General features: G+C 38.2%; 10 protein-coding genes and 1 non-coding gene across 11 annotated transcripts; 5 read left to right on the forward strand and 6 right to left on the reverse strand.

Annotated features, from left to right (window-relative positions):
- Positions 1-136: 136 nt before the first annotated feature.
- SOCG_02182 (rRNA methyltransferase Rrp8) lies at positions 137-1,529 on the reverse strand. Its single transcript, XM_013160676.1, has one exon. The coding sequence runs from the start codon at positions 1,267-1,269 to the stop codon at positions 331-333; it is 939 nt and encodes a 312-aa protein (XP_013016130.1). The 5' UTR covers positions 1,270-1,529; the 3' UTR covers positions 137-330.
- SOCG_02183 (UBA domain-containing protein Mud1) lies at positions 1,483-4,574 on the reverse strand. Its single transcript, XM_013160677.1, has 2 exons — positions 2,454-4,574; positions 1,483-2,400 (listed from the first exon to the last, which is right to left on the reverse strand). Exons 1-2 carry the CDS (start codon positions 2,661-2,663, stop codon positions 1,624-1,626), a joined length of 987 nt encoding a protein of 328 aa, XP_013016131.1. The 5' UTR covers positions 2,664-4,574; the 3' UTR covers positions 1,483-1,623.
- On the forward strand, positions 2,745-5,977 carry SOCG_02184 (dolichyl-phosphate-glucose-glycolipid alpha- glucosyltransferase Alg10). The gene is made up of 2 exons (XM_013160678.1): positions 2,745-5,370; positions 5,408-5,977. Exons 1-2 carry the CDS (start codon positions 4,409-4,411, stop codon positions 5,808-5,810), a joined length of 1,365 nt encoding a protein of 454 aa, XP_013016132.1. The 5' UTR covers positions 2,745-4,408; the 3' UTR covers positions 5,811-5,977.
- A 301-nt stretch (positions 5,978-6,278) lies between these two features.
- Positions 6,279-11,225, forward strand: SOCG_02185 (para-hydroxybenzoate-polyprenyltransferaseCoq2). Its single transcript, XM_013160679.1, has one exon. It carries the CDS (start codon positions 6,589-6,591, stop codon positions 7,678-7,680), a length of 1,092 nt encoding a protein of 363 aa, XP_013016133.1. The 5' UTR covers positions 6,279-6,588; the 3' UTR covers positions 7,681-11,225.
- On the reverse strand, positions 7,793-11,033 carry SOCG_02186 (translation initiation factor IF2). Its single transcript, XM_013160680.1, has one exon. The coding sequence runs from the start codon at positions 10,975-10,977 to the stop codon at positions 7,927-7,929; it is 3,051 nt and encodes a 1,016-aa protein (XP_013016134.1). The 5' UTR covers positions 10,978-11,033; the 3' UTR covers positions 7,793-7,926.
- SOCG_02187 (AMP binding enzyme) lies at positions 11,186-16,185 on the reverse strand. Its single transcript, XM_013160681.1, has one exon. The coding sequence runs from the start codon at positions 16,068-16,070 to the stop codon at positions 11,529-11,531; it is 4,542 nt and encodes a 1,513-aa protein (XP_013016135.1). The 5' UTR covers positions 16,071-16,185; the 3' UTR covers positions 11,186-11,528.
- A 460-nt stretch (positions 16,186-16,645) lies between these two features.
- On the forward strand, positions 16,646-19,113 carry SOCG_02188 (ATP-dependent RNA helicase Ddx27/Drs1). The gene is made up of 3 exons (XM_013160682.1): positions 16,646-18,646; positions 18,693-18,813; positions 18,855-19,113. The coding sequence occupies exons 1-3, from the start codon at positions 16,772-16,774 to the stop codon at positions 18,989-18,991; spliced, it is 2,133 nt and encodes a 710-aa protein (XP_013016136.1). The 5' UTR covers positions 16,646-16,771; the 3' UTR covers positions 18,992-19,113.
- On the reverse strand, positions 19,084-22,944 carry SOCG_02189 (nucleoporin Nup124). Its single transcript, XM_013160683.1, has 2 exons — positions 22,599-22,944; positions 19,084-22,508 (listed from the first exon to the last, which is right to left on the reverse strand). Exons 1-2 carry the CDS (start codon positions 22,838-22,840, stop codon positions 19,160-19,162), a joined length of 3,591 nt encoding a protein of 1,196 aa, XP_013016137.1. The 5' UTR covers positions 22,841-22,944; the 3' UTR covers positions 19,084-19,159.
- A 107-nt stretch (positions 22,945-23,051) lies between these two features.
- On the forward strand, positions 23,052-25,316 carry SOCG_02190 (AP-3 adaptor complex subunit Aps3). The gene is made up of 3 exons (XM_013160684.1): positions 23,052-23,721; positions 23,763-23,816; positions 24,088-25,316. The coding sequence occupies exons 1-3, from the start codon at positions 23,455-23,457 to the stop codon at positions 24,262-24,264; spliced, it is 498 nt and encodes a 165-aa protein (XP_013016138.1). The 5' UTR covers positions 23,052-23,454; the 3' UTR covers positions 24,265-25,316.
- Positions 24,015-26,568, reverse strand: SOCG_02191 (DUF300 family protein). The gene is made up of 3 exons (XM_013160685.1): positions 25,688-26,568; positions 25,504-25,591; positions 24,015-25,361 (listed from the first exon to the last, which is right to left on the reverse strand). The coding sequence occupies exons 1-3, from the start codon at positions 25,822-25,824 to the stop codon at positions 24,276-24,278; spliced, it is 1,311 nt and encodes a 436-aa protein (XP_013016139.1). The 5' UTR covers positions 25,825-26,568; the 3' UTR covers positions 24,015-24,275.
- Positions 26,569-26,630: 62 nt separating this feature from the next.
- On the forward strand, positions 26,631-26,712 carry SOCG_16185. The gene has a single exon. It is a non-coding gene; the product is annotated as a tRNA-Ser (tRNA).
- The last annotated feature ends 28 nt before the right edge of the window (positions 26,713-26,740 follow it).

Consider the following 26,740-nt stretch of genomic DNA (forward strand, 5'->3'; position numbering starts at 1 on the left):
GTTGGATTTATTTACAAAATTGCGCAGCACTATCTTAAGTAATTAAAGTAAGCTTAGTTACCAGAATGATTACGTGTTCGGAGAAACCGCTGTCAAGCTCACTATAAGCAATGAAACGTAAATAAACAATGAGAAAAAAAAAGAAAAATAATAATGTTACAAACGAAGCACTGACAGGCGAAAACCTTCATTTTTATTATTAAACAATAAAGTATTCTAAAACATAAACCTTTGAAAAAAAAAGATACTTCCACCTGTCAATCCCACAAAAACCCATGTACCGTACAACTCTAACAACAATATTCAGATTACAAGAAAAAAAAGGAAAGATCACCGACGCTTATAGATACAAGCACTTAGAATAGGAGGAAGACTTTGAGGCTCTTGAGACCGGGGTTTTTTGACGAACTCGAAAAGTGTAAACATTTTATTACCCAAAGCAAGTGATGTATTCTCAAAACCCATTTTGGGGAGTTCTTCAGCAAAGACTTTACCGCTCTTGTCAGAGAAGCGACTTTTAATTTCCGCAACCCATAATTGTCCCGTTTGGGGCTTTAGAACGCGGTATGCTTCTCGCAAAAATGATTGCCAATTCGTTCCCATCAGACTTAGACAGAAGATAGCGACATCAACCGTGCCATCTTCCAAGGGAAGGTTTGAGATATCCGCAGCTTCAATAAACCTGTTTGCGGAAACAAGATCAAAACTTCGTACCATGATGTGCTTGGATGCTTCAAATGTTGAAGCAATCTTAGCTTCACCGCATCCAAGATCTACCACGCTAACGGATCTTTTCTTTTTATCGTACCTCTCCTTTAAAAAGCGAATAAAGACGTCGACAGGGTTCTCAGGCCAGTTTTCAATCTGATGTCGAAATCCGGCATGGTAAACGTCAAACATGTCAGGGCTATCCCGGAAAAGCTTCACAGCGTCTTCACTTTGCGTAGTGTATAGTTGTTCATTGATCCATCGAAATTTAGCACCATCTAATTTCCCTTTCATTTTCTGTTGAAGCGATGTCAAAGAATTTTCATTTGCTAACTTTTTATCGCCCTGTTGAGCAGATGATTGCTTATTTTCAGTTACTGGCTTTTCTTTTCCATTCCCTTCCTGTTTTTGCTTCTTAATTGATGATTGTTGAGCCTTCGACTCTTTGTTTTTGGGTGTTTCAGATTTTGCCTTTTCGGATTGACTTTTTCTTTTCTTATTTTCTTTAGGTTCCTGCCTTTTCGGCGGAGCACTTCCCAAATCCCAATTTACCTGAAACATACTGTTTAGTGCAAATTTTTGTTCGCCCAAACTTGATATGGCTAAGAGTGGAGGATGAGCAGCTAGAAAGGTTCATCCAAATTGGGCATATCAACATGATATTTTATTCAATTTTTGGTTCTTAATATTTACAGAAAATATTATTTCTAATTTATTAACCTCTGAAAAAGCAAATTTATTGCTGGGTAGAATACGCAATACGAAAGATAAATAGGATAATCTAGAAATTAGTAAAAGAGAAATTCATTTACAAATCATAATATATATATTTTTCTAAAATTGAAAAAAATAAATAACAAGGTAATCCCTAGAAGAGCATGCGTCTAAATGTTCTATCAGTCATCAATTAAGCCATTATAGAAGAAAAGATGCAGCAACATCCACGTCTCCATTGGCCGCATCTAATGCTTGTGCCGCTTCTAAAGGATCAAAGCCCATACTGATAAGCTGTCCAATCTTCGATTCAACAGTAGGATCACCCGTTACATTAAGGCTAGGGGTACTTGAAGTCGCAGGAATACTTGAAGATGACTTGCTATCATCATTCGTACCCAAACGCATTCCACCAGATGTATTAGACGCGGAAACGCCTGAAGGAATACCATCGGCTCCGGATGTTTGAGAAGTAGCGTGCATTTTCGGAATTTCAGATTCCCCTAAGAATGGAACCTCTTGTCCATGGATACGAAGAACATTGTTTTCTAAATCGATGCATGCTTGATATCTGCGTAGCATGTCTAAACCAAGGAGCATATCAACGTCACGACCCTCAATAACGGTAAACCGACAAGGAAGATATAGGTTCCCGATTTTCAAAGGAGCACTATGTACAGAGCCTAAAATTTTTGCCATACCCACGCCCTTTGCGACACCTGAAAATCTGGTATCCAATAATCGAGTCAAACCACAGCGTGAAGCACAGTCGGCAGACAAAATTGTAGCTTGAGCTCCTGAGTCTACAAATGCCTTTACTTTATGTCCATTAATTTCGACATTGACGAAAAGCATGTACACTTGTCCAAAAACCTCTGGGTGATTTTCGATGGCACTTTGCATATTTTCCGCTATGTTAGATTGACGAATTTGCTCTTCAATTTTTCTTTGAACTTCTACATCAAATAATTGGTCATCCTAATTGATATTGTTAGTATAAGATGCAAAAAAATCTGTTTCTGTAATCATACAGGAACGGTAGGCGCAGAAAAAGGAACAGAACCGGATGACTGCGGTGCTGATAGAAGTTGCGAAAGATTTAATGTTTGCCAAGTAGATGCAAATCGGTCAGGATCTTCTAAAACTTCTGCTAGTTGTGGGAATTCATTTTGTACGCGATTTAAAAGGATTGGTGTGGATAAAATAGTTCGACGTATTTCTTCAGAAGATAATTGATTCATTTTCTACGAGAAATGTTCTTACAAATTCTTTTTTTGAGTAGTTAAAGAGGTGGTAGAGGACTGGTATGCCGTAAGGGTGCACGCTCTTATAAGTCGCTTGCACATATGAACCGCCATTAACAAAGGAATCACCAAATAAGGAAAGTAAAAAGAAATTAAGATCCATTTTTGTTGAGCATATAGTTCAAAAATACAGATCCATGTTGTCGTGGCGGCATGAATTCCGTAGATCAACATTGAGAGCCATAATGAAGGACTTTCTGTGTCTTTCCAAATGCTATAAGAGACCCATAAAAAATATGGCAGCTGAATGAATGCTTCAGAAACAAATAAGCCATTTTGCCATGGGGCATGGCTTTTCAAAATTGGATCATCGTACTTGTCCAAATAAAAGCGTCTAACAGCTGAAAGCGAAGGATATTTGTCTTGCACCCATTCAGAGATTGGAAGGTCGACAAAGATCGCAGCAATAAAGTGACTTAGAAAATAAATTAGGTAAAAGGTATCCATTGAGTTTTTTGTGGTAGGTAGGTTTAAGAACCAGGTGAAAGTCAAGCACGCACAATTATTTTTATTTATGGAGTTCTTCGTAAACTCTATACTATTTCTTCTTCTTTTGTATTGAATACAATACTGTTTTCGTTGACGTTAGCTGACATCTTTGATGGATAAGCAACCAAGGATATTGAGTTGCATTAACTGATTCTAAATCTTAAGTTGTGAAAGTGCTATAAATTGAGCAGAATATTTACTAGCAATTAGTTTCTTCAGCTTGATAACGCGTAAACATAGTGCCAGATGTCATATCTTAAGGTTTCTGTAAACCATGGGATATATCTTCTATAAAACTAATTGTTCGTTTTTGTTTAATCGAAGCTTCTGAAGAGAACTTTTTTATCAAGCACTACTCGTGTCTCAATAACTATTCATTGTGAAATGCCATACTAATCTAGATGATAAACTCGACAAATACTAGAAAACTCAATTCTATGTGGGTTGTTGAAAGGCATTTAATGCCTTTCATATGACTTGGTTTCTTATATCTTGTAAATGTATCATCCATAATTTTCCTACCCGGTAGAAGAATCAACTTGGTAAGCTGCATCAAGTATGGATTTTTTTATAAACATTTTATTTCTTTTTTCTCTCTTCTCTCATTTGAATCACAAATTACGACGAGAATAATAGGAACATACTGAAATTCTTGGTAAACCGAAAGATCCAATACCTTTTTACTTGAATCAAGCGAATTATGAATGATCAAAGATACAAGAGAATGAATGCAAGTGAATTTGTACGGGAAGAATATTAGTGTACCTGGCGTCTTCAAAGTATAGCATTTTGCTCTCATATACGAATAACTAAATGCAGAAACCAATAGAATATTCAATGGATTAGAACTTCACTTACTTAAATCTTCTAAACTGATCATTCACGCGTGAACACGAGCTCAATTTAACATACATTTAATGCGCACAATAATATCAAAATGCAAAAATCACCCTTAAGTATCTTTCAAAAACGGACTTTAACAATGATCCTATTCAATAAAAGGAAGGATAAACCCCTTTTCGAACGCTGTCTCTATGCCTACTTCCTCAAATTTGTTATTGTAATCCGTCTAACTGCAAACAAATGACTTGGAATTTTCGTAACAGACGTTCTTTTCGTTATCAGTCAAAATACATGATTTCTTTACTAATTTAATTCTTTTTTGTATATTATTCTCTAGTATAATCTTAAATATGACCATAAAAAAGGGACGTCTGGTAAGAGCTATATATGGGGTTGAAACAGATATAAACCTTGTGAGATTGTGGATCCTAACGGCCCTTATGTCCTTTTATTTGGTTAATCGTTTTGTCTGTATTCCTTATATGGATGAGATTTTTCATGTATCTCAAGCCCAAAGATATTGCAATCAAGATTGGAGATGGGATCCAGCCATTACTACTCCTCCAGGTTTATACTTACTGTCGTACATTCTAAAGCCTATATTAGGATGTAGTTTATTTTATCTTCGTTTTCTAAATTTCGCTCTTGGCGTTATTGGTATGCCGGTAATTTTGTTTGATATCAGCAAACAATTGAACAGTAAAGCTCGTGGATTCCCATTAGTCCTTTCCTCTTTACCTCCTTTGTGGTTCAGTTCTTTACTTTATTACACCGATACAGCTAGTACCGTAATAACTTTATTAGCTTATGACCTGGCACTAAGAAATGCCGCTATATTAAGTTCTGTCTTTTGCTTTTTCAGTTTGTTCTTTAGACAAACAAACATTGTTTGGGTAGGATATATCATATATACTTTGGTTTCGAATGATTTGTCTTTTTATAATCCTAAATTGTCTGAAGCAACCTTTGTTGATTTGCTTTTGACGGCCACTTCTTTGGTTGGAAGCATTCTAAAAAATTTAAGAAGAATTTGGAAAAAAGTTATTCCTTTTTCTTTTGTCATTGCCTTTTCTTTGGGTTTTTTAATGTTTAATGGAGGTATTGTTTTAGGCGACAAATCAAATCATACACCGGTTATTCATCTTTCCCAGATAAATTACTTCTTCGTCTTTTTCTTTATTTTTTCTTTTCCGTCTTGCCTATCTTCTCTCTTAAGAAGGGAATTCTGGAAGACAAATATTCTTTTTCATAAACTTACGCGTACGACCCTTGTGCTTCTCCCTTATCTGTTCCTCATCATAAAATATAACACGTAAGTTTTTTAACTAGAGGAATACTAACAAATGTAGAATTATGCACCCGTTTATACTTGCCGATAATCGCCATTATGTGTTTTATGTATTTAATCGATTCCGTAGATACTGGTGGTTGAAATACCTTGGAGCACCAGTATATGCCTTATGTTACAGTTTATTTATTAAAGATGTTTCTCCTCATATATCTGTCTTGGATTTTACCGTCATGACATTGGCTACTTTGCTTACATTAGTACCGGCTCCCTTAGTAGAATTTCGATACTTCATCCTCCCGTTTTTGTTTTGGCGGATGAAAGTCCCGTGGAAATCAAAAAATTTTATGTTGACAGAGTTTATTTTCCATATGGCTGTGAATGCTGTCAGTGTGTATATATTTATTTACCGTCCTTTCTCTTGGCCTTCTGAACCAGGAAATTTACAAAGGTTTATGTGGTAATTCGGGACGACATTGTTTCCATATTCGTATTATTTAATGAAATGTTTTCACCAGACACGTAGGTCGAGTCAATTATGAACTTATAGACCTACAAATACATGTGATGTGAACCAAACGAGAAACCGTGTCATATTAAATATTACTTGCAAACGCAACCATAAAAACAGAGTTTTGAGTGGTTACTCCAAAAAAGGAGAGTTTGAACTGCACCATCACTTAACAATGGTAATTAGAAAACAACAAGTTGAACCTTTCGTATTCACGGTACATCAAGCGCTCATAGTCAATGCTTAATAAAGACATTACCTTCTAAATAGATGATCAACGAGTACTAAGTTATCTTTATTTCTTATTCTAACCTCACTAAAGATATCATTAGGATATATATTCTTGGTTTTAATATTTTACTGTACTTTTTTAGGTTGTATTACTACTAAAACATTTTTCATAAAAAAAAAAACAAGAAACGAAAACAAGAGAGACACTTACATAACCAATTAACAAACACTCTATTGAGTATATTCTTTCCCTAAATTTGAAAAAGCCATTGATTTGTAGTATTGCTTTTACTTTGCTATTATAATTTGTAGATTCGCACCCTTTTGACTCCTAATAGTTCAACACTTGGCAAGCTAATCTTGCTCACAGCTTTAATAAAGGTGGTTGTGCGAAACAATTGAAACACAGAATTATTTTATGTATTTTACATAATATTTCTAAATCGATTTTGTCATTCTTTCTAACCTTTTCTTTCCTCGTCTTTTGAGAGGGCACTACGATGTTTCTGACTACTCCCAGAATTTATTCTTCTTTGATTCCTTCAAGATGCCAATCGATATATGTATTGTTAAATAAAAGAAAGTCCTTATATTCTTTTACTGTTCGGCAAACCTCTGCGTATAGTTCTTTTAGTGAATCTAATCAAGACAAAATCAAGCAATTACCAACAGTGAAAAAACCACTATTTTCACAATTATCTCAAAGAATAAATGCGTATGCTCACTTGTCACGTGCCTTTAATCCGACTGGAACATTTTTGCTGTATAGTCCGTGTACATGGTCAATTTTAATGGGCGCTTACTCTGTTAATAGCAACTTGTTCGATGTATTCAAAATTCTTGCACTTTTCGGGGCTGGTTCCTTCTTAATGAGAAGTGCTGGATGTGTTGTTAATGATCTTTGGGATCGAAATCTGGATGCTAAGGTAGAACGTAGCAAATCCAGACCATTAGCTAACAAGCTGGTTAGCGTCCGTGAAGCTGTATCAGTTTTAGGTGTTCAATTGACTGCAAGCCTTGGAATTCTTCTACAGCTTAATCCTTATACAATTAAACTGGGTATTGCGTCTCTCCTCCCTGTTTGCATCTACCCTGCTATGAAGCGGGTAACTTATTATCCACAAGTCGTCCTTGGCTTAACATTCGGATATGGTGCCGTCATGGGTTGGCCTGCTTTAGTAGGTGAAGCCTTAATGAATTGGTCGGTCGTTGCTCCTCTATATCTAAGTACAGTATCGTGGATTGTCTTGTACGATACTATATATGCGCACCAAGATAAACGTGATGATGTGAAAGCTAATATTTACTCTATGGCTCTCCGTTATGGTGATAATACCAAACCACTTTTAACTGGCCTTGCTCTTTTTCAATTGAGTATGTTGACAACTGCCGGTATATTTAACAATCAAGGGCCCTTGTTCTATACTATTGGCGTTGCTGGAACTGCTTATCGTGTGTTTTCCATGATATATAAAGTAGACCTGAACTCCCCGAAGGATTGCTTTAGCTGGTTTAAGACAAATTCCAATACAGGTTATTTAGTAACTGCTGCTATCGCTTTGGACTGGCTTGCCAAAGCTTATACTTCTTAATTACATACGAGGTATTTAATAAAAAACCGCTTATTTAGATCATGAATGTCTGTTATAAAATTTCGCATTTTCTCAAAACTCTTCATAGCAGTGTGCCATAAGAATTACCTTTTATTGAAGTACGCGATACCATTATAATACTCCTTAATGAGGGATTCTTAAATCACCTACAATTACTAACGCTATTCTCGCAACATCCAACATAAATTCATATCTAATCCAAAATTTCAGTCCTACATAAACAGATCAGATAATACCAAAAACCTTTTTGAGTTGAATGATCAATTGCCATTCATCTCTGTGAACCTCATTTCGGAAAGCAGGATCCTTCAAAGCATCAATACTTTCACGAGTAATATGTGAATACAAGGTATCAGATTCTGTTACGTGACGGCCAAACAGTATTTGTGAACCACCGCCAGCTTCCAGCTTCATGGCGACACCACCACCAGCTTGACCCTTCTTAACTCTTTCAACAGGTTTGTGGTTCATTTCAAGACTGACAACACGTCCCAATTCAATTACTTGAGGCTCTTCACCGGGGGCACCTTTAACTGAAACAATAGGTGTACCTTTGCGCAAGACACCCTCGACTACATCAACACCCAAAATAATAGGATCCCGCTTGTTGAACGCAGCAATAGTATTCAACACGCAAGGGAAAACAGCAACATCGGAATTTTCCTCACGCTTCTGATCCATAATTTTGTTTTGATGAGCAGTGAAAGCATCGAAAAGATGATAAATTACATTAGCAGAGAAAACCTTAATGCCCAATTGGTCAGCCAAGAGTTCAGCATCATGATCTACTTTAACATCAAAGCAAAGAAGTAAAGCATACTCTTTAGCCTTTTCTACCATGGTAGCACACTTCATAATATCTTTTTTGTAAACCGGTCCAATATTGACTGATGCGACGGGAATCTTCATCTGTCTCAAAAATTCAAGTAATGCCTCTAAAGAACCCAAAGTAGACGCTTGGACAGAAACACCAACGCCTGAAGTATCTATACTTCCCAATAAGTCTTCGAGGTCTCCCATAAGCTCATCAGCCAAGTCTTCTTCATCATCCTCAGGTCCAGCAACCAGCAAACGGGAACCAGCAACAGCCTTATCAAGGTCATTAGCACAAATCTTTACACCCATTGCAGCTCTAATTTCTTTATGATGCACATATGCCGATTTGACACGCATTTCTTTCATAGGTTGGGGAGTTAAAAGAGCACGAACAGTTGTAATAATAGGGCCTCCCATACCACAAAGTACTATTCGGTCACCTTCTCGCAATACACCATTTGACAGAATGACATCAATCGTGGCACCCAAACCCTCAATGACTTTAACTTCTAAAACTGTACATTCAAGAGTCGAAATATACTTAATGCGTTCGGACATACGAGTTTGAGTCAAAGCAACCAAAAGGGCGACTAAATCAGGAACACCTTCACCTGATTGAGCAGAAGTTGGAACGAGTGAAACGTAACTACCCATCTTCTTATTTTCGAAATATAGGGCAGCATTGAGTCCTTGTTCGTTAAGCTGCAAAATAATACTGTCAACTCGATCCCTAAACTCACGCTGAATAGCCTTCTTTTGCTTAGACAAACTGTCTTGAAATCCGTTTTCTTTAATCGAATGCCAACCGTAAAGACGGTCAACCTTGTTTAAGGCGACAACAAAAGGTGTTTTATTATCTCGCAAAAGACGGATGGATTCCATAGTCTGAGGCTCTAAACCGTGCATAATATCGATAACAAGAATAGCAATGTTACAAAGAGAAGTACCACGTGAACGAAGATTGGTAAAAGATTCGTGACCAGGTGTATCAATAATCAATAAACCAGGGATGTTAAACTCCAACTTACCCTTTTTATTAACGGCGGCAGTCTTTTGCTTAATTGATTCAATAGGGAAGTAAGTAGCACCAATCTGTTGAGTAATACCACCCGCTTCTCCTTCTTGTACATGACTGCGACGCAAGTTATCCAATAATTTAGTTTTACCAGTATCAACGTGTCCAAGAATACAGCAAATAGGAGAGCGAAGATTGTTGACAGGTTCAGATTCAACTGGAGCAGCTTCAGGGAATTCAGAGCTATCTTGTTGAGCAACCGATTTTTTGTTGTCCTCGGTAGGTTGTTCTTTAACCTCTTCATGGGTAGGTTCAGGCTCAGGCTCTGACTTTTGCTCTGGTTCTGGTTGTTCCAAAGCGGCTTCCCAGTCGTCAAAGACAGCATCATCTTCTTCCTTCTTTTCTTTCTCGGTTTCTTCCACAGGTTTAGACTCTTCAGGACGAGCAGGAGATTCTGGAACGGAAGCAGCGGGCTCAATTATGCCAGACGAAGATAAAGAGGATGTTCCACTCTTATTGGACTTCTTTTTATTGTTGTAAACAGGCTTCGACTTCTTTGTTTTCTCGGAAAGACCAGAGACTTGAACGCCTGAATCCAACATTTGTTGTAAACGACGTTGAGCTTGAGCTTGTTGCTCTTTTTGCTTTTTGGAAATGTACTTTCCTTGAGCCTTGAGCTCTTCTTTCTTCTTCCTATCTTTTTCTTTCTTCTTTTCTTTAGCCTCTTCCTTTTGGCGTTCTTCCTCTTCGGCCAAACGTTTTTCTTCCTCTGCCAATCGCTCTTCCTCTTCTATTTGTCTGCGTTCTTCTTCTTCTTGGGCTTTCTTTTCTTCGAGCATCTTTTGAAGAGCAGCAACATTGGGTCCTTTACGCTTCCCTTGTTTGCCCTTTGCTGAATCAGATTCCGAAACAGCAGCTGGTTTGGAAAATTCTTCTTCAGAGGGCGTTTGTGGTACTTCTTTTGAAGAAGGTTGTTTTTTACCCTGTTGTTTCTTCTTCAACTTTTCACGCTCTTTTTTTTCACGTTCCTTCTCCTTTTTAGACTTTATATGAACAGAGGGAGCAGCAACAGGAGCCTGTTCTTCTTCTTCTTCTTCTTCAACAACCTGCTGTTTCTTGTTCTTCTTCCCCTTCTTGGGCTTTTCGTATGCAAATTCATCATCGTCTAATTCAGTAACAGCTGTCAATTCAACAGGACCGCTAGGAACTTGTTCCTCGTCAACGGGCTCTTCTTCTTCAAGTGCTTGTTCTTCCTGATTCTTTTTGCCCTTCTTCTTCTTTGACTTTTTGTTTGAGGAAGCGTTGAAATCCTCGACTTCTTTCAATTCGTCTGTTTCGTTGATTTCCTCGCCATTTTGAGCAGAAAATTCATTTTGACCACTTATATCCTGTCCTAGTTCATCTTCCCAGTCGGCGTACGCGGCTTTTTTTCCTTTTTTACCCATCTTTAACACCTTTTTTAACCTCAATGCAAAGTGGTTCTGGTTTGATAAATTCCGAGTTCTTTTTATTGTTTATCAAAACGAAGTGCCTCAATTAAGCTCATTAAAGCCTTTACTGTAATTTAGCTCAGTACGGTGTTATAATGAATTTTGTAATCTCTCGTTATTTAAAATCGCCATCTGATCTTTTTACAAGAATTGCTCTAAGTAATGGAATAGACATGCGAATGACTATTGAGTGCTACCGTAACGAAATCTATTTTTGAAGTATACTGAACTAAAAATAAAACGAACATTGCAGCTATTAATTTCTTTCATAAGATACTATGCAAAATACGGTGTAAGTGACAGAAAAAAGAGGGAATGAAAAAGGACGTATGTAAAAAACAATAATGGCGTTGAAAAAATATGTGTATAAATATACATGACATGCAAAAATATAGTAACCAAAATCTCAAAAGTCGTAAAGCGTAATCATACAAAGTGTTTTCGCAGAGTTAAATAAATCAATCCTCTGCTATCTTTGCATTCTCGGGAAACATAGCGAAGTATTATCAAAAAACTCGTAGACTTGTATTTTTCGAACTGATAGAAGGCGTTGCACTAGCATTTGAACTAATATAAGGAACATACGGGTCTTGAGATTTATCAGCAGAACCCCTAATGTAAAATATTTGTGTTGTCCGCAGTCTTCTAGTAACCCATGAAGCAAGGATCTTGCCTCGTTGCTTTTCACGTAAACGAGACCGAGGAAAGTTCCCTCGTGAAGTAAAGGCAACAGTGTCTACCACAATTTGATGCTCATCCAAGATGCTATTGATGATAACGGGGACAATCGCAGATAAATAATCATAACCTATCACTTCAACAACGATGACAACGTTTCCTCCCGATTGAAAAACGACAGAACCACCTCGTGTAATACGAGGATGTGATCTTTCAATTGTATCTTCAATATCTGGAGGAAAATGACTTAACCCGTTCACCTCAAACGTTTCTCCTATCGGTCCTAAAACGTAAAGGAGCTGCATATCAACAATCGGATTACCAGGCCCCATAGACTGAGACGTAATTTGGAGAAATCCCAAATCTCCAGTACGAACATATTGGCCATTACCGATGGATTCGTTATCACAAGAAGCATTGAATCTCATCATATCAACTGGGTCACTAGACTGGAAAAATGAAATGGCATTAGAACTAGAACGAACCCAAATTTCACCATATTCGCCCAAACGACAGAGTTCCCTAGTGTCAGGATTTACAATGGCGACTTGAGTGGATATCGGAACCATTCCCGAGTCCAAGAGTGGTAGTGCATAAGTTTTATCTTCAGAATCACAAGGCTGTACTAACCCATGGCGAAGAGCACGAAGATCAACACAGTATTTCGTAGGAGTAGCTCCCATGTAAGACCTTGTAGTAACAAAAGAATTGAGACAACTGCTATATACAATACTAAAAGCATACGGACTTAGTCCAAATTTCATGAAAAATTTCTGCAATTCGGAGATGTAAAAGGCATTAACTCGGCCATCATGAGGTATCATCAAATTTTCTAAGCAGGATAAGTTTGGCCATTTAGTAGGCTGCATATTTTGAACATAGTTCAGTGTCTGGAACGTAGCATAAGTATCTTTGATTTTATACTTGGAAATGATATGAAAGAGCAAAAGTGGATTATTCGCAAAATCCAAGGGAGATAACATATATGTAGTTGTTCCCAGAAACACGCCCATCAGACAGGTATGCAAAAAACCTATACCACTCATACTTCGTACATGACCAAGCACGGGCCTTTTATGTGTCATCTGACAAGTTTCTTTCTGAATTTGACATGAAGAGAGCAATGTTTCATGATTGTAAGCTGTTAAAGTTAATTTGTGATCTGGAGACCAGTGAGCTGATACCAGTGCAGGAAATGCAGGATCCAAACATACAGGATCTAAAGTTACACCTAACTCTTTAATGCTCTTTGTTTGTTTGCTTAGCTTAGAGGTGACTATAAACGAAGGAAGAATCACCTTAGCGGCCATAGCAGACTGCTTGAGATGCTGTGAAGCGTTTTTCCCTCTAATTGCCATATCGGCTTCAGAATTTAGCAACACTGCACTAACATAATATTGCTTGTTGAGGAATAAGAAAGCTGGGACGTCTTCGGATAACCGAGTATTATCCAACGGAGGAACAGGAATAGGAATTAAGCCCAAATAAAAACAAGCATACAATGCATACACATAGTCTTCAGAATGTGTATACATTAGCACAACAACTCTTCCAGCCTTGAGATATTTCTTCTTTTGCAAATATCGAATTACAGTCGCAACCCTTTGATCAAATTTTCTCCAAGTTATGTTTTTTCCCTCGCGTCCACGTCCATCTATAGTAATATATGCTATATCATCAGCATTCTCTTTTACACGAAGTTGAAGTATGTCCAATATACTTTTGTACGAAGACATATTAACCAAAGTCTTCCCATCCAAATGAATTGGACGTTCGATATAGCCACTATATTGTAGTTCTTGATCAAGAAGAAGATTTTGCCGAAGATTACTAGCGTAATTTGACCAAATACCATCAATGGCATCTTCTCCAACTGGAAGATTAAGTACAGCGCGCTCAACGGCAAATTTTACAAAAACAAACGGTAGTGTACCATGCTCAAAGGCTCTTCGACACATCATATTTCCGATTTCCTGCCGACCATTCTTAGTTACTCTTGGCAACGTGAAAGGAGCGCAAATCAGTACACAGTAGACACGAACCTGATGATACTCCAATAGACACTCAATACATTCCGCGGTTATTTGACTCAGCATATCATAATTCAACAAAAATTGAGTACCAGAAGTATCAGCTGGTACACTTGCCGCTGGACTCTCTAACAAAACGACAGGCAGATGCTCGCTGTTTACATAAATGTCAAAGGTCGAGCAATCAAAAACTTTAGTTACAGTTCTCATGATAGTAGTAACTAAATGAGATGTATAATGATGAAAGAATATTGTATCCTGTTTTCCATTATCAACCCATTCAACCTTTTGTTGAAGACGATCCTCATACAAGCCTAGAACATAAATTTTACCTTTATGGACAAATCCTAACAATCCCGTTCGCAAAAATTCTTGATTTGAAGCAACTGGCTCAAAAGTATCAGAGGATATAAAATAAGTTTTAGCATGAAATATAGCTTCAGTTTGTTTAGGTAATGCAAAAAAACCGCCTGACAATGAAGGAGAATCGACCCAGATTTCACCAACCACATTAGGGATGCACAACACTTCAGTTTCTGGATCAACAATTGCTAAAGTTGCATCAACAAAAGGATACCAAAATGCACCAAGTCGAATAGTACTAGGGTGTTTCGATTGCCGACGGGCTTTCTCGTCTTCCGCCAAAACAACAACTTCATTAAGCTTCAATGCTTCTTTATCCAATAACACCTCTGCAATCTCATTTTCGGAAGTACGAGGAACTTGAAAACCTCTAGGAGACATAAATTCCTCTCCACCTACCCAGTCCTTCATAGAGATGACCATACCACCGTGTTCCGGAAGGCACAAAAGAGGCACTAGGGTTGCACGGGAATTATGATTACCTAATGGTTTCAACCATCTATCCGATACAATCTCCTGAAATTCACAGTCAACATTAAGGCAGTCGACCATGCACATTCTCAATGTTGAGAGATCGACGGGCTGCTTTTTACTAAAACCAAGAGTGGCCTTTGGATCATTTTGATAATTATAAGCTATTGCTTTTAAGCCAGCGTAATCAGTCAACATATAGTTGGCACGATAGCGCGTGGCAAGGTTCGCCCATAATCCAGGCACAAAAACAGCACTCTGAGGACACCAAACGGTAGTGTAACCAGAAAAAACGGTATGTAAAACACCAAGAATCAAGCCAATGGCTTGCCGTAAGTCAAGATACGTCAAAAATAAACCAGCCTTACTTACACCTTCAAAGTATTCACGATCCATAGATAAATAGTCCATCTTATCCGAATCATAAGCAGGAGCAGTAGAAAGACTAGCAGCAAAGCAGTTCATCTGATGCAAGATAGTTCGATGCGATATGACTACACCATGCAGTTCGCCTAGTGGTGACCTTGAAAATTCAATATAGGCAAGATCTGGAACTTGTAAGGGCGGTAAATCACCTTTTTTTCTGAAATGAAATCCACCAAACTCATTCGTTTTCCACCACTCTACATTTTTTGGCCAATGTAACTTTTTGGCGTTTAGATCCCTTTGGAAACTCTTTAAATTGGCATCGGTAGTCAAAGCTAATCGAGTGCCGGTGGTAGTAAAAATAGAGGTTAGTTCATTATAATCATCAAAATGGTTTACAGGTACTGCTACTACCCCGGCAATAAAACACCCAAAAAGAGAAACAATAAAATCAATAGCTTCACTATCGCGATACATGAGGGCAACTCTATCACTTCTAAACAAGCCACTCTTGTCGCGTATAACTTGAGCAACTTTTTCTGCTCGCGAAGCAATCTTTTCCCAGGTACTAGACGCAAATTCTTTTCCTTTGCTGTCCAAAATTACAAACGCTGTTTTTTTTGCATTATAAACTCCACGATATCGAAGAACAGCCGCGATATTAGCAAACTGATTCATTTCAATCTTCGGATTCAAGGGATCCGTAACAGGAAATGGAACTTCACGAGGTTCTAAAGGATGCTGTTGCTTACCAGCAAGATGTGCCCATTGAGCATCCGTGAAAGAGTCATCCATTTCAAGACGACTTCCAAAGTTTTTACCATCGAATCCGTATGTATCAGTGTGATACTTGGAATTTTCCAAAATATCATCAGCCATCATTACATTATCATCTTTAGGAATGTTGTAAGGTAGATAACCCGGATTATCGACAGAAGGATATTGAGATTCCTGGGAATTCATCGTGGCATACGAAGGATACGCATCATAACCGTTTCCAGAGGAAATATTCGAATTGTAGTCTATATAATCATTAAATTCAGCATTCCTAGGTTCTTTGGAATTGCTTTCCGTATAGATTTTATTAAAATTGTTGAATGTCCTTTCAAAATCTCCGGAATTTTCCGGTGATGGATTCATATCATAAAGAAACCTAAAGGATTTTCTAAATATACATGCAGAAGAAAAATGCTAATTCAATTTCAACAAATTACGAACGCTGCCAAAGGTTTTGGTGTTTGCTAGCTAATCCGACGGTCCCTTCATTAAACTCGCATAGTTATAATTCTTCTCTATAGTAATATAATTATCCTAAAGATACCTTATTATGATATCTTCGCTTTACAGAATTCCGAATTTCTGAGTATTTTAATACAAATATCATGAAATATCCTGAGTTGTTCTGCTTTAGAGAATAAATAAATATGTACATATAGTTTTGTACCTGTATATGATTCGCACTTACCCCTATTGGAGTTTTTTGTTTTATAAAGAGTGTCATCAACCAATACTAACCGTACATCCAACCATTCTATAACTAGATTTATGTGTTTTTAAAATTAGATAATAAACATGCTAATAAGTGAATTACTTGAATTTACATTAAAATGAGCAATTCATGAAAGCTTGACTGTATTAAATATTTGATCGCTAAAAAGTTGCTTAATTTTGACGTTTCCTCTTAGCGATTGTAAATTACGATCTTTGTTACGCAACGTAAAACAAATAATGATACTTCAAAGATGCACACCAGGTCGTTAATGTCTTTTCACCTGGATGGCAAACATTGAATGTACTAAGAGCCAAGTGCGAACTGCTCCTACTTATTCCAGCCTTTTACAATGAAGGTCCAGGACGATTTTATTTTAACTATAGATGATTCGGAGGACGACATTCAGTACGATGACAACGATGTTGATGTCGTGGAAGATGGAAACAAAGCTCCATTGAAGACCCCTAAGAAAAAATCGAAGAAGCAGAAGGAAAAGGATGATGAAGGTGAATTTAGCAATGATTTTGCATTTGAGACGGACGTAAACCAAGGTGTTGTTACTGAGGAAGACTCGAATTGGGATTTCGATCTTTCCGCAAAATCTGGTTACCGTGATGATTCGAATGTAGTCAATTTGGATGCAATTATCGAACGCAATCGGATTCAAAATATCCAAAATGAAGACGAAGAAACGAAGAAAAATCCCACTGAAGAGAAGGATGAGGAAGAGGAGATTAGCCTGCACTCAGACGATGAAGATTTGGCCGCCGATGGTTTCGGTACTGGGGCAAAACCATCTGAGAAATCTGATTCTGAAGAAGAGGAATCTGAAGACGATGATATTACGGAACCTGTTCCTTCCTTTGCACCTTTGCAGGATGGTGCTGAAGACCTAAACGCTGAGGCATCTTCATCTGATGAAGAAGACGAACAGGAAGTTGCTAAAAAGAACGCTTATTTCTCTGAAGGAGACAAAGATAGTGCTGATATAAAGATGCAAGCCTCTTTCCAAGCAATGAACCTGTCTCGACCTATTTTGAAGGGTCTTTCCAAAATGGGTTTTGAAGAACCTACTCAAATTCAAGCAAAAACAATCCCCGTTGCTCTTCTTGGAAAAGATATTGTTGGTGCTGCCATTACTGGTAGTGGTAAGACAGCTGCATTCATTGTCCCTATTCTAGAACGTTTGCTCTATCGCCCTAAAAAAATACCGACCTCAAGAGTATTGGTATTGGTCCCTACTCGTGAGCTTGGTATTCAATGTCATAGTGTAGCAACAAAGATTGCTGCCTTTACCGATATCGTTTCATGCTTGTGTGTTGGTGGTTTATCTTTGAAGCAACAGGAGCAAGAACTTCGCAATCGACCAGATATTATAATTGCAACCCCTGGTCGTTTCATCGATCACATGAGAAATTCCCAAGGTTTTACAGTTGAGCATATTGAAATTATGGTTATGGACGAGGCTGATCGAATGCTTGACGATGGCTTCGCTGATGAATTGAATGAAATTATCAATTCCTGTCCTAAGTCTCGACAAACAATGCTGTTTTCGGCTACAATGACGGACAAAGTAGACGACTTAATTCGTCTTTCTTTAAATAGACCAGTTCGTCTTTTCGTAGATGCTAAAAAATCGACAGCTAAGCAACTTACCCAAGAATTTATCCGGGTTCGTCCACAACGTGAAAACCTTCGTCCAGCCATGCTCGTTTACTTGTGCAAGACATTGTTCCATAAGAAGACCATCATCTTTTTCCGAAGCAAAGTCTTTGCACATAGAATGAGAATTATTTTTGGACTACTGTCTTTGAGTGCGGCCGAAATTCATGGCTCTTTGTCCCAAGAACAGCGTATACGCGCGTTAGAGGATTTCCGAGATGGTAAATGCAATTATTTGCTGGCTACAGACGTTGCTTCCCGTGGTATTGATATTAAGGGCATCGAGGTTGTAATTAATTACGAAGCTCCTTCTTCACACGAGATATACCTTCATCGTGTTGGACGTACTGCTCGTGCTGGCCGTAGTGGACGAGCTGTAACCCTTGCTGGTGAAGGTGACCGAAAAGTAATCAAGGATGTGTTTAAAACTTCCGCAGCTCAGAATACTAAGGTAGTTAGCCGTAACCTCGAATTTGAGAAAGTGGAGTCTTACGGAAAGCAAATTAAAGATTTGGAAGAAGTGGTCGACAAGGTTACTAACGAAGAAAAGCAAGAGAGAGAGGTATGATTTTATTTTAAGCTTGGAAAGAGAAGTACTAATGCATTAGATCAAAATTGCTGAACGTGATTTAAAGAAGGGAGAGAATATCATCAAGCATAGTGATGAAATTCGTTCCAGACCAGCTCGTACGTGGTTCCAAAGTGAAAAACAAAAGAAGGCTTCCAAAGGTATGTTCTAATTGAAAAAGTTTTTTTACTAACTTTATCAGCTCAAGCTTCTGAAAAGCCAAATAAACAGTCGCTGGCTAAGAGGAAAAAGGAATTAGAAAAAGAGGAGATGCCCCGTTCATATAAAAAGACTAAGAAGGATAGAATGACAAAAACTAAAGTCAAGGGTAAAAAGTAAATAATGGAAAACGCATTGGTATTAGGTTTAAATAGGTTTTGGGTAGTAACAATATCTTAATGTTCTCTTAGAGTTTTACTTTCTAAATGATTCTGTAAATAAACTTCTATAGCTTTATTTCTCTATCCTAAATACCCATGTCATTCAATTAACTTATAAAATTTCATTCTAGCGTTTTCTTCTGCTTCGAGGAACTGCAATCTTTCGTCCAGCCGGAGGGTTAGGTTGTTCATTAGTAGATCCCAAATTAAACTGTATACCGCCTTGAGGTTGAGGAGCTGGAGACTGTGCAGCACTGGAACCAGCACTGAACGCAGGCGTGCCGGTTCCACCAAACGAGAATCCTGCGTTGGGTGGATTGGAGGGCTGAGGCGAACCAAAATTGAAAGACGGTGTCGTGTTACCGATATTGGTGTTAAATCCACTAGGCTTAGCTGCCCCGAAAGCAGAAGGAATAGTGTTACCAGAGGCTCCGAATGTAAAGCCTGTTGAAGGGGCTTGAGTTACGTTACCGAAACCGCTTCCTGGATTTGGACCATTAGAATCTGTATTTGGCTGGGAAGCGAATGGGGAATTTAAATTTCCAAATGCAGTTGACCCAAAAGCCCCAGCGGGTTGAGTGTTGGGTTGCGATAAACTACTTCCAAAAGCGGACGGCGCCGAGGTGTTACTAGTCTTAGGTGGTTTTGTACTTGCTGTATTCGACATTCCAAATCCTGGTGCACTACCACTGTTATTGTTATTAAAAGAGAATGCAGAACTTTGAAGACCTCCATTATCGCCAATGGCCGTGTTAGATGGGCCTGAACCAAAGGCACTAGTAGGGGGATTGGCAACAGAACCAAACGTAAACGGGGTAGCTGGTGGAGCAGTCGTCTGTTTCTCTTGAGGTTCTTCTGTTTTGGAAAATGAGAAAGGCTTTTCAGTAGATACAGGAATAAAGGGTTTAGTCTTCTCTTGTTCATTAGGTTCTGTTTTGCCAAAAGGACCCGTGTTTTCTTTGTTTATTGCCAAAGTGTTCGTAGTAGAACCGGGAATGCCAGTGGAAAAAGGAGACTGTTTCTCAGTAGGATTTAAGGCACTCGGAGTTGTATTAGAACCAAAAGAAAATATGGGAGTAGCTGGCTTTGCTTCTGAAGCAGTTTTGTTAGATAGATTAGCATTATCCTTTGCATCTTCAGATGGCTTGGAAAATGAAAATATAGAGGTAGAAGGCTTTTCATTTTCAGTAGCGTCATCCTTCTTCTGGGGGCCTCCAAAACTAAACGCAGCTTTATTTGCAGTTGATGTTGTTAAGCCCCCTGATTGACCAAAACTAAACGCAGGTTTCATAGTATTCGTATCGGTCGTGGGAACAGTTGATTCTTTGTTTTCATCCTTCGAAGAAGACGTTCCAAAACTGAAAGAAGGTTTTGCCGTTTCACTCTTTTCATCTGTCTTAAGACTTTGTCCAAATGAAAATGCCGGTTTTGGTACTTGCTCATTCTTTTCTTCTCCATTCTTTGGACGAGTATTGTTTTGTACAGCTGTTTGTCCGAAACTAAATTTCGGAGTTTCTGTTTTCATTGCAGGGGCAGCGTTCGCAAAAGGTCCACTTGTACTACCAGCATCTTTTTGGTCTGTACTTGGTTTATTAAAACTAAATTCAGGCGATTGCAAGGAGGCTGCCGTACCTGATTGACCAAAAGAAAATGCAGGTTTTGGATTAGAGGGTTCCTTCTTCTCAGACTGTTGCCCGAAAGTGAAATTTAACTTGGGAACGTCAGAGTCTTTTTTGCCAACCGATGTGGAATCAGCAAGTTTATCTTGTAATTCATCTGTCTTCTTACTAGATGGAAGCTGGCCAAAACTAAATGGAGATTTAGAAGAGCTTTCTGCCGACTTATTTCCACTTGCCTCACCGAACGTAAAAGACGGTGTGGCAGACTTAGGTAGCTGTTGCTGAGAAGGAAGGCCAAAACTGAATGAAGCTTTGTTATCTTCTTTTGGTTCTTTTTCCTCAGACTTCTGGCCGAAGTTAAACGAGGGAGCGGGAGCCTGCTTGCTTTCGTCAGTTTGAGCTGCTTTAAAATTAAAGGAAAGCTTTGGGGCCTCAACAGTTTGTTGAGATGAATCCTTCTCAGCTGGTTGTCCGAAAGTGAAAGGTTTTTGGGGAACCGAAGGTTTTTCGGCTGGGAGGGTAGTTTGACCAAACGTCTTGTTGGAGCTATCAGACAAGTTACCAAAAGAAAATCCTGCAGATTTATTTTGTCCATCGTTGTCTTTATCTTTATTTTCATCTTCAGCATTTTTAGTAACTGGTTTAAACTCAAATTTTGGTATATTACCGGACGAACTCTCTGGAAGTTTAGCGGTATCATTCTTTTCTGACATTATAGCAAATCTTTTTAAAGCGTCAGCGGGTTGGGATCCTTCTCGTTTAGATGAAATTTGTGTAGCAGAGTCAGATGTCTTAGGTGTATTAGTATCCTTCTCGGAGGTTCCGGGAATATCAGTCGGTAAAGCTATAGCTGATTCCTGTAAAGTAGGCTGTGTTCGTTTTGGTGACAACGAAGATTGAAGTTGTTCGAAAGTAGGGCCTGATCGAGGAAGCAAAGTCTTAGGAGGCTTCTTATCAGAACCTGCAATAAAAGGTTCATGCTTTTTCGTTGAATGAGAGGTAGAAACGGATAATGCACTGTCTTCGTCCTTGTCAAAAAGCTCGTCTAAATCCTCATCCAGAGCTGAAAAGGCAGCTCTCACGCGTCTCTTGTTACTGCCTGAAGGAGCGGAATATTCATACTGAGAAACGAAATCCTGTTTATTTACGGAATTTGGATTACCAGGTTGCTCTTCAGTCTGGACCTCGACGTTAACTTGTTTTTGTTTCTTTAAATCGATGCGTTCAAGAGTTTCGTAAACAATAGGAATTAGCTCTTGACGTAATTTTTCTTTCCTCAACTCTTTAAGAGACTTTCCATTCGGCTCCTCCCTTTTTGTTTTCTTGGGGTATGGTTCAGTACGACCGACGCCTTTAGGCTGATCCATCTCGCGAGTTGATGAAGGTTGTTCAGTTGAAGAATAGCTAGGTCTTATTTGGTCATCATTTTTATCGGCATCAAAATTTGTAAATTCTGAATCCGGGCTCTGTGGACGTTCTCTCTTGGAAGAAGAAGAACGACGCTCATTACGACGAGAAGGAATTTTCTGTTCGCTTCGATGACCTGTGGACTTTTGGGATGGATCGATTGAGCGCGAAAGATCTCCAGCACCAGGGTTTGTTCGAATGGAGCGCAAAATATCAAGCAAGGCCGCAGAAGAAGAAGTTAATGGTGGGGGGTGTAGTTTACGTTCAGAAGCAAACTGATGCTGCTTTAAGGGCTGAAAATCTAATTGTTTGCTGTCTCTACGAACGGGATATTTGTTTTCTACAGCAATTTGGGTATTTTGTTTTAATGGTAAATCACTTTCGCTTGACTTTCCTTCGACTCCATCAAGTGTGCGAATATGACTACGGTTGTTTATGCGTACGATATGACTGTATACGATTAGTAAACAGAAACCTGAAGAATAAACCAAAGAATGTCTTTCAAAATAGGAATCTTCCTTTCCTTACTACTGTACTTACGGAGTTCGTCCCAAATAATGGGGATTCAATTCGGGATCCAAAAGACTTCTCGAAGCTCTCTTATTATTAGACGTTTCGGCTTCAGCATTGCTAGACCAGCTCGAGGTGAATGGTCGTAAAATTGAGGCAAATGTGGCCTTCAAAGCCGAAAAATAGGGACGGTTATTACCCGACCCATGTCTTTCATAAGGAGTTCTTTGTACCTTTTTATTTGCACGTTGATTTCTCGAAGTTGGAGGCATTAAAACAAGCACATCGACGATGAGAAAGAGACTGTAGTTAAGACGAACTTGTCAAACATTTCGTCGTGGCAAGCGGTACTGAATTTGAATAGAGAGTTCTAAAGACGAAACAAACTCCCGTTAGGCAAGGATAGTGTAGCCTTCCAAGCTCGCTATATGTCTCAAAATGAAGTCAAATAAAACTCATTTAAAAATACTGAATAATGGAGTATGACAGTGCTAGAAATACATGTAAGTTTGTATTTTGAGAACTCTTGAGTTTTTAGTCATAGAGGAATTTTGAAAACAATCGGGTAACAAATATCATGCACCTGCTATACCAATTAAGCTGGTGTAGATTCCCGTACCTTCAAATTAAGACCGAATGCTAATTAAACGATCACAAGTTTAGCTTTCGTAAATTTTGATTAAGAAGAAGAATACTTATTATCCTAATATTGTTCATGTATATTATATACGAATAAAAAGATGGTTAGCTATGTTACTTATTAAATGCTCGGCTTGTATAACTCAAAAATAACCTCCTCTTTTACCGGTATAGGATTCTAAGCATATTCCAACTAGGTAAGCTAGTCTATTACCGGTACCAGCAAGTAGTGAAGCATCTTTTGGGCATGATTTACGCAATTTTTATTTTCAACAATAAAGGAAATCCTAGACTGACAAAGTTTTATACGCCAATTGAAGAATCGGATCAGCAAAGGTTACTTGGCGAAATATATCAATCAGTGTCTAACCGCACGGCTGCATCGTGCAATTTCTTGGAAAGCAGCTTGATTGCTGGAAAAAATAGAATAATATATCGTCAATATGCTACATTATATTTTGTATTTGTAGTTGATGAAGGAGAAAGTGAACTTGGAATTTTAGATCTCATACAGGTTTGTTTCATTTTTATTATTGCAATTATATTAACAGTCAGGTTTTCGTGGAAGCTTTAGATCGCTGCTTTAATAATGTTTGTGAGTTAGATTTGGTAAGTTTGAGAACTGGATGAATCCAACAATGACAACTCTTAAAATTTCTTGCTTATCTCTACTGATTGAATCGGGAAACGGTTCTTCAATTATGAACGGCTTCTGTTTCTTAATAACCAAGAAAATTAATTGTTGTGAGCACTTGATTTACTTATCTGAATAAAGGATATTAGTCTTTACACAGCTAGAAAGACGAACAGAGATTAAAGAGATTATTTTATTATACAGGAATCATAAAAAAAATAATTATTACTAACTTTTTTGTCTTAGGTCTTCAAATTTCAAGAAATTCATGCTATTCTTGCCGAAATCGTCTCCGGTGGATTGGTGTTAGAAACCAATTTGAATGAAATTGTGGCATCTTCTAAAAGTCAGATGCCGAAATCAAAACGATCAGGCGGGCTAAATATTGGTACCACACTTGGTTCATTTGCTACGAGATTTTAGCTGGCTTTCAATCATGTTTCTGCGAGGCTTCTTCCTACAGAGTTGGCTTCTGTAGTACTCGAGATTGGAAGTACCGGATAATTATAGTCACCGAAAGGCATACTTTTTGCTTGAGCATACAACGATTCCATCTCATCGTCTATCTCGAAACATATGCCTCCTTCATAATGTTGAGATTCACTATATAGTCCAGGAATAGAAAAATAGGTCTTGTTTGATGATGGTGAGTTTTGGGAATCGTTGTTATTTATTAAACGTACGCGCGATTGATCGTATCGAGAAACCCAAAGTTTTCTTTGGCCTCCTTGACTGTAACGCAGCCCGTGAGTTGTGCGATTTAATCGAGCGTTATGTCTAGACGGGACCTGGCATTCAGCGGGTTCAAAATTCTCATATACGTATCGATCACCTTGTAATGTTTGAATACTGTCGCACCAGACATCTTTAAACCCAACGACATCTTTCCAAGCTTTTAAAAGCGGCATTCGTGAACATGATATCCATGACGGCGTTATGTAATCTTTGATGCGAAAGGCATGCCAGTGAGATAATGCAAAGAAAGGCATTTCCAAGCACATAAGGACATTCTGGTCCAGTAAGATAAATATGCCGTGTTTTCTTGGTAAAATACCAAGCCAACCGGCGACTGACAATAAAGTTTGCTGCCAATACGAAGCGAAAATAATGGCTTTTACAGAGAGAAATTTTGGGAAAGGCCGAAATGGAGTCAGTTCCTCGTGTAAGCAAATCCAAAATGTTGTTAGGGAATAGAGAGAGATGGTAATAGAGATGTTGTACAGCAAGCCGATCCATAAAGCCGATGTGACATAAACGGGCTTATCTTCGTCTTCATAGATTCCTAAAACTCTGCTTAGGAGCGTAGCTATAATGAGAAATGGCTTTAGCCATGTATATTGTAAAATACCTCGCTTGATCGAAAGGAAAGTGTAAGGATCGCTTAAATCAATATCACTCTGAATATGATTCATTGGCCATAAACGAGGACGAGGTAAATGCCCATGTAAGATGATTACGGCAGCTCTTTCACCTCCTAAGTAGTCAATCAACAAACAAAAGAAGCAATAGAGTGCGAATGCCTAGATTATATAATTAGATAGGATCCCACAAGAAAATATGTACAAGAGAACGCAATTCTGCCAGATCCAAAACACGCATCGCAATAGTTTGACAACACTTGTTGAGAAAATAACCACGCTTAAAAACGGTTATAAATCTTACCTCGTACATCTCCCTGAAAGGTTCAAAAAAGGCACCAATTCTTTCATTATATACAGTCAAAAAAGAAACAATAGAATAAGTTACGATCCTAACAAGCATCCGGTTAGTATATGATTTTAACAACCTCATTCTCCAAAGAAAACAGCCAAATGGGAAAGGAAATGAGAGTAGGAATTAAACGAACATTAACAAAATTCTTACTACAGAGCGCTGCAAAACGGGTTTTCTGTAATTTTTTAAATGAGAATAGATAGAAATAGTTGATAGAGCGAGCGAAATTAGGACGAAAGTGCCGCAAAAAGCGACAATTCCGTTTTCCATGGACAAATATGTGTTGAACTCTAAAATCTGCTTGCTCCTGAAAAAAATAACTAAAAATGACGATTATTCAAAATCTTTCTGGATTTGACTTCTCTTTCCTTTCAATCGGGTAGTATATTGTTGCTTTTCTCAGTTACATATAAATTCGGCTATGACTTTCGCTCGTAAGTCAACTTCTTTTTAATATCTTTCAATCTTGAATGGGAAATACGTTTAGTAATAAAAAAAGTCTTGTAAGTATTCGATTCGCTCAATAAATTCGGAATTCTTTTTGAATTGCTCTTGCTTGTTTAAATTATCAATTCGTCTGTGAGTAACATCGTAACTCGCCAGTACTAACTATCAACAGGAATACCCCATACAGAAACGGTAGTGGTCATTTTCATTTACTGAAAATGTAAACTTAATGAATTTTGAACCATTGTCAAAATCTTTTATATGTCTCTACTTCAAGCTTCGCTGTTTCACTGGAACGTGAAACAACCAAGATGGCAGCTCCCATTACGTTCTATGTTTTACATTTCAAAGACAATGTAGGTACGATTTCACTCTCCAGAAGTAGCAGTTGACCTGAACAACGAAGATATCATAGATGTTCCAATATACTGAAATTTGTCTTCATGCTATACCTTCCAATCCGACCGGCTATAGTTACTCTAAGTGTTCTCTACGAACATTTAACAGAGTATCTATACAATTCTTCAGATTCCCGAAGTTATTGCTTCACAAAACTCAAAGTTTGCAAATGTAATAAATACCTAATCACTACTACATATTCGCTTTAATTTAGCTATAACCATCAATTGGACACTATGCCTGAGTGGTTAAAGGGATAGATTAGAAATCTATTGCGGTCTCCGCGCGCAGGTTCAAATCCTGCTGGTGTCGTTTTTTGTCAAACATTCATAAGTCTTTT

The sequence above is a fragment of the Schizosaccharomyces octosporus genome, assembly GCF_000150505.1.
Source record: "Schizosaccharomyces octosporus yFS286 unplaced genomic scaffold supercont6.1, whole genome shotgun sequence".
Lineage (NCBI taxonomy): Eukaryota > Fungi > Ascomycota > Schizosaccharomycetes > Schizosaccharomycetales > Schizosaccharomycetaceae > Schizosaccharomyces > Schizosaccharomyces octosporus.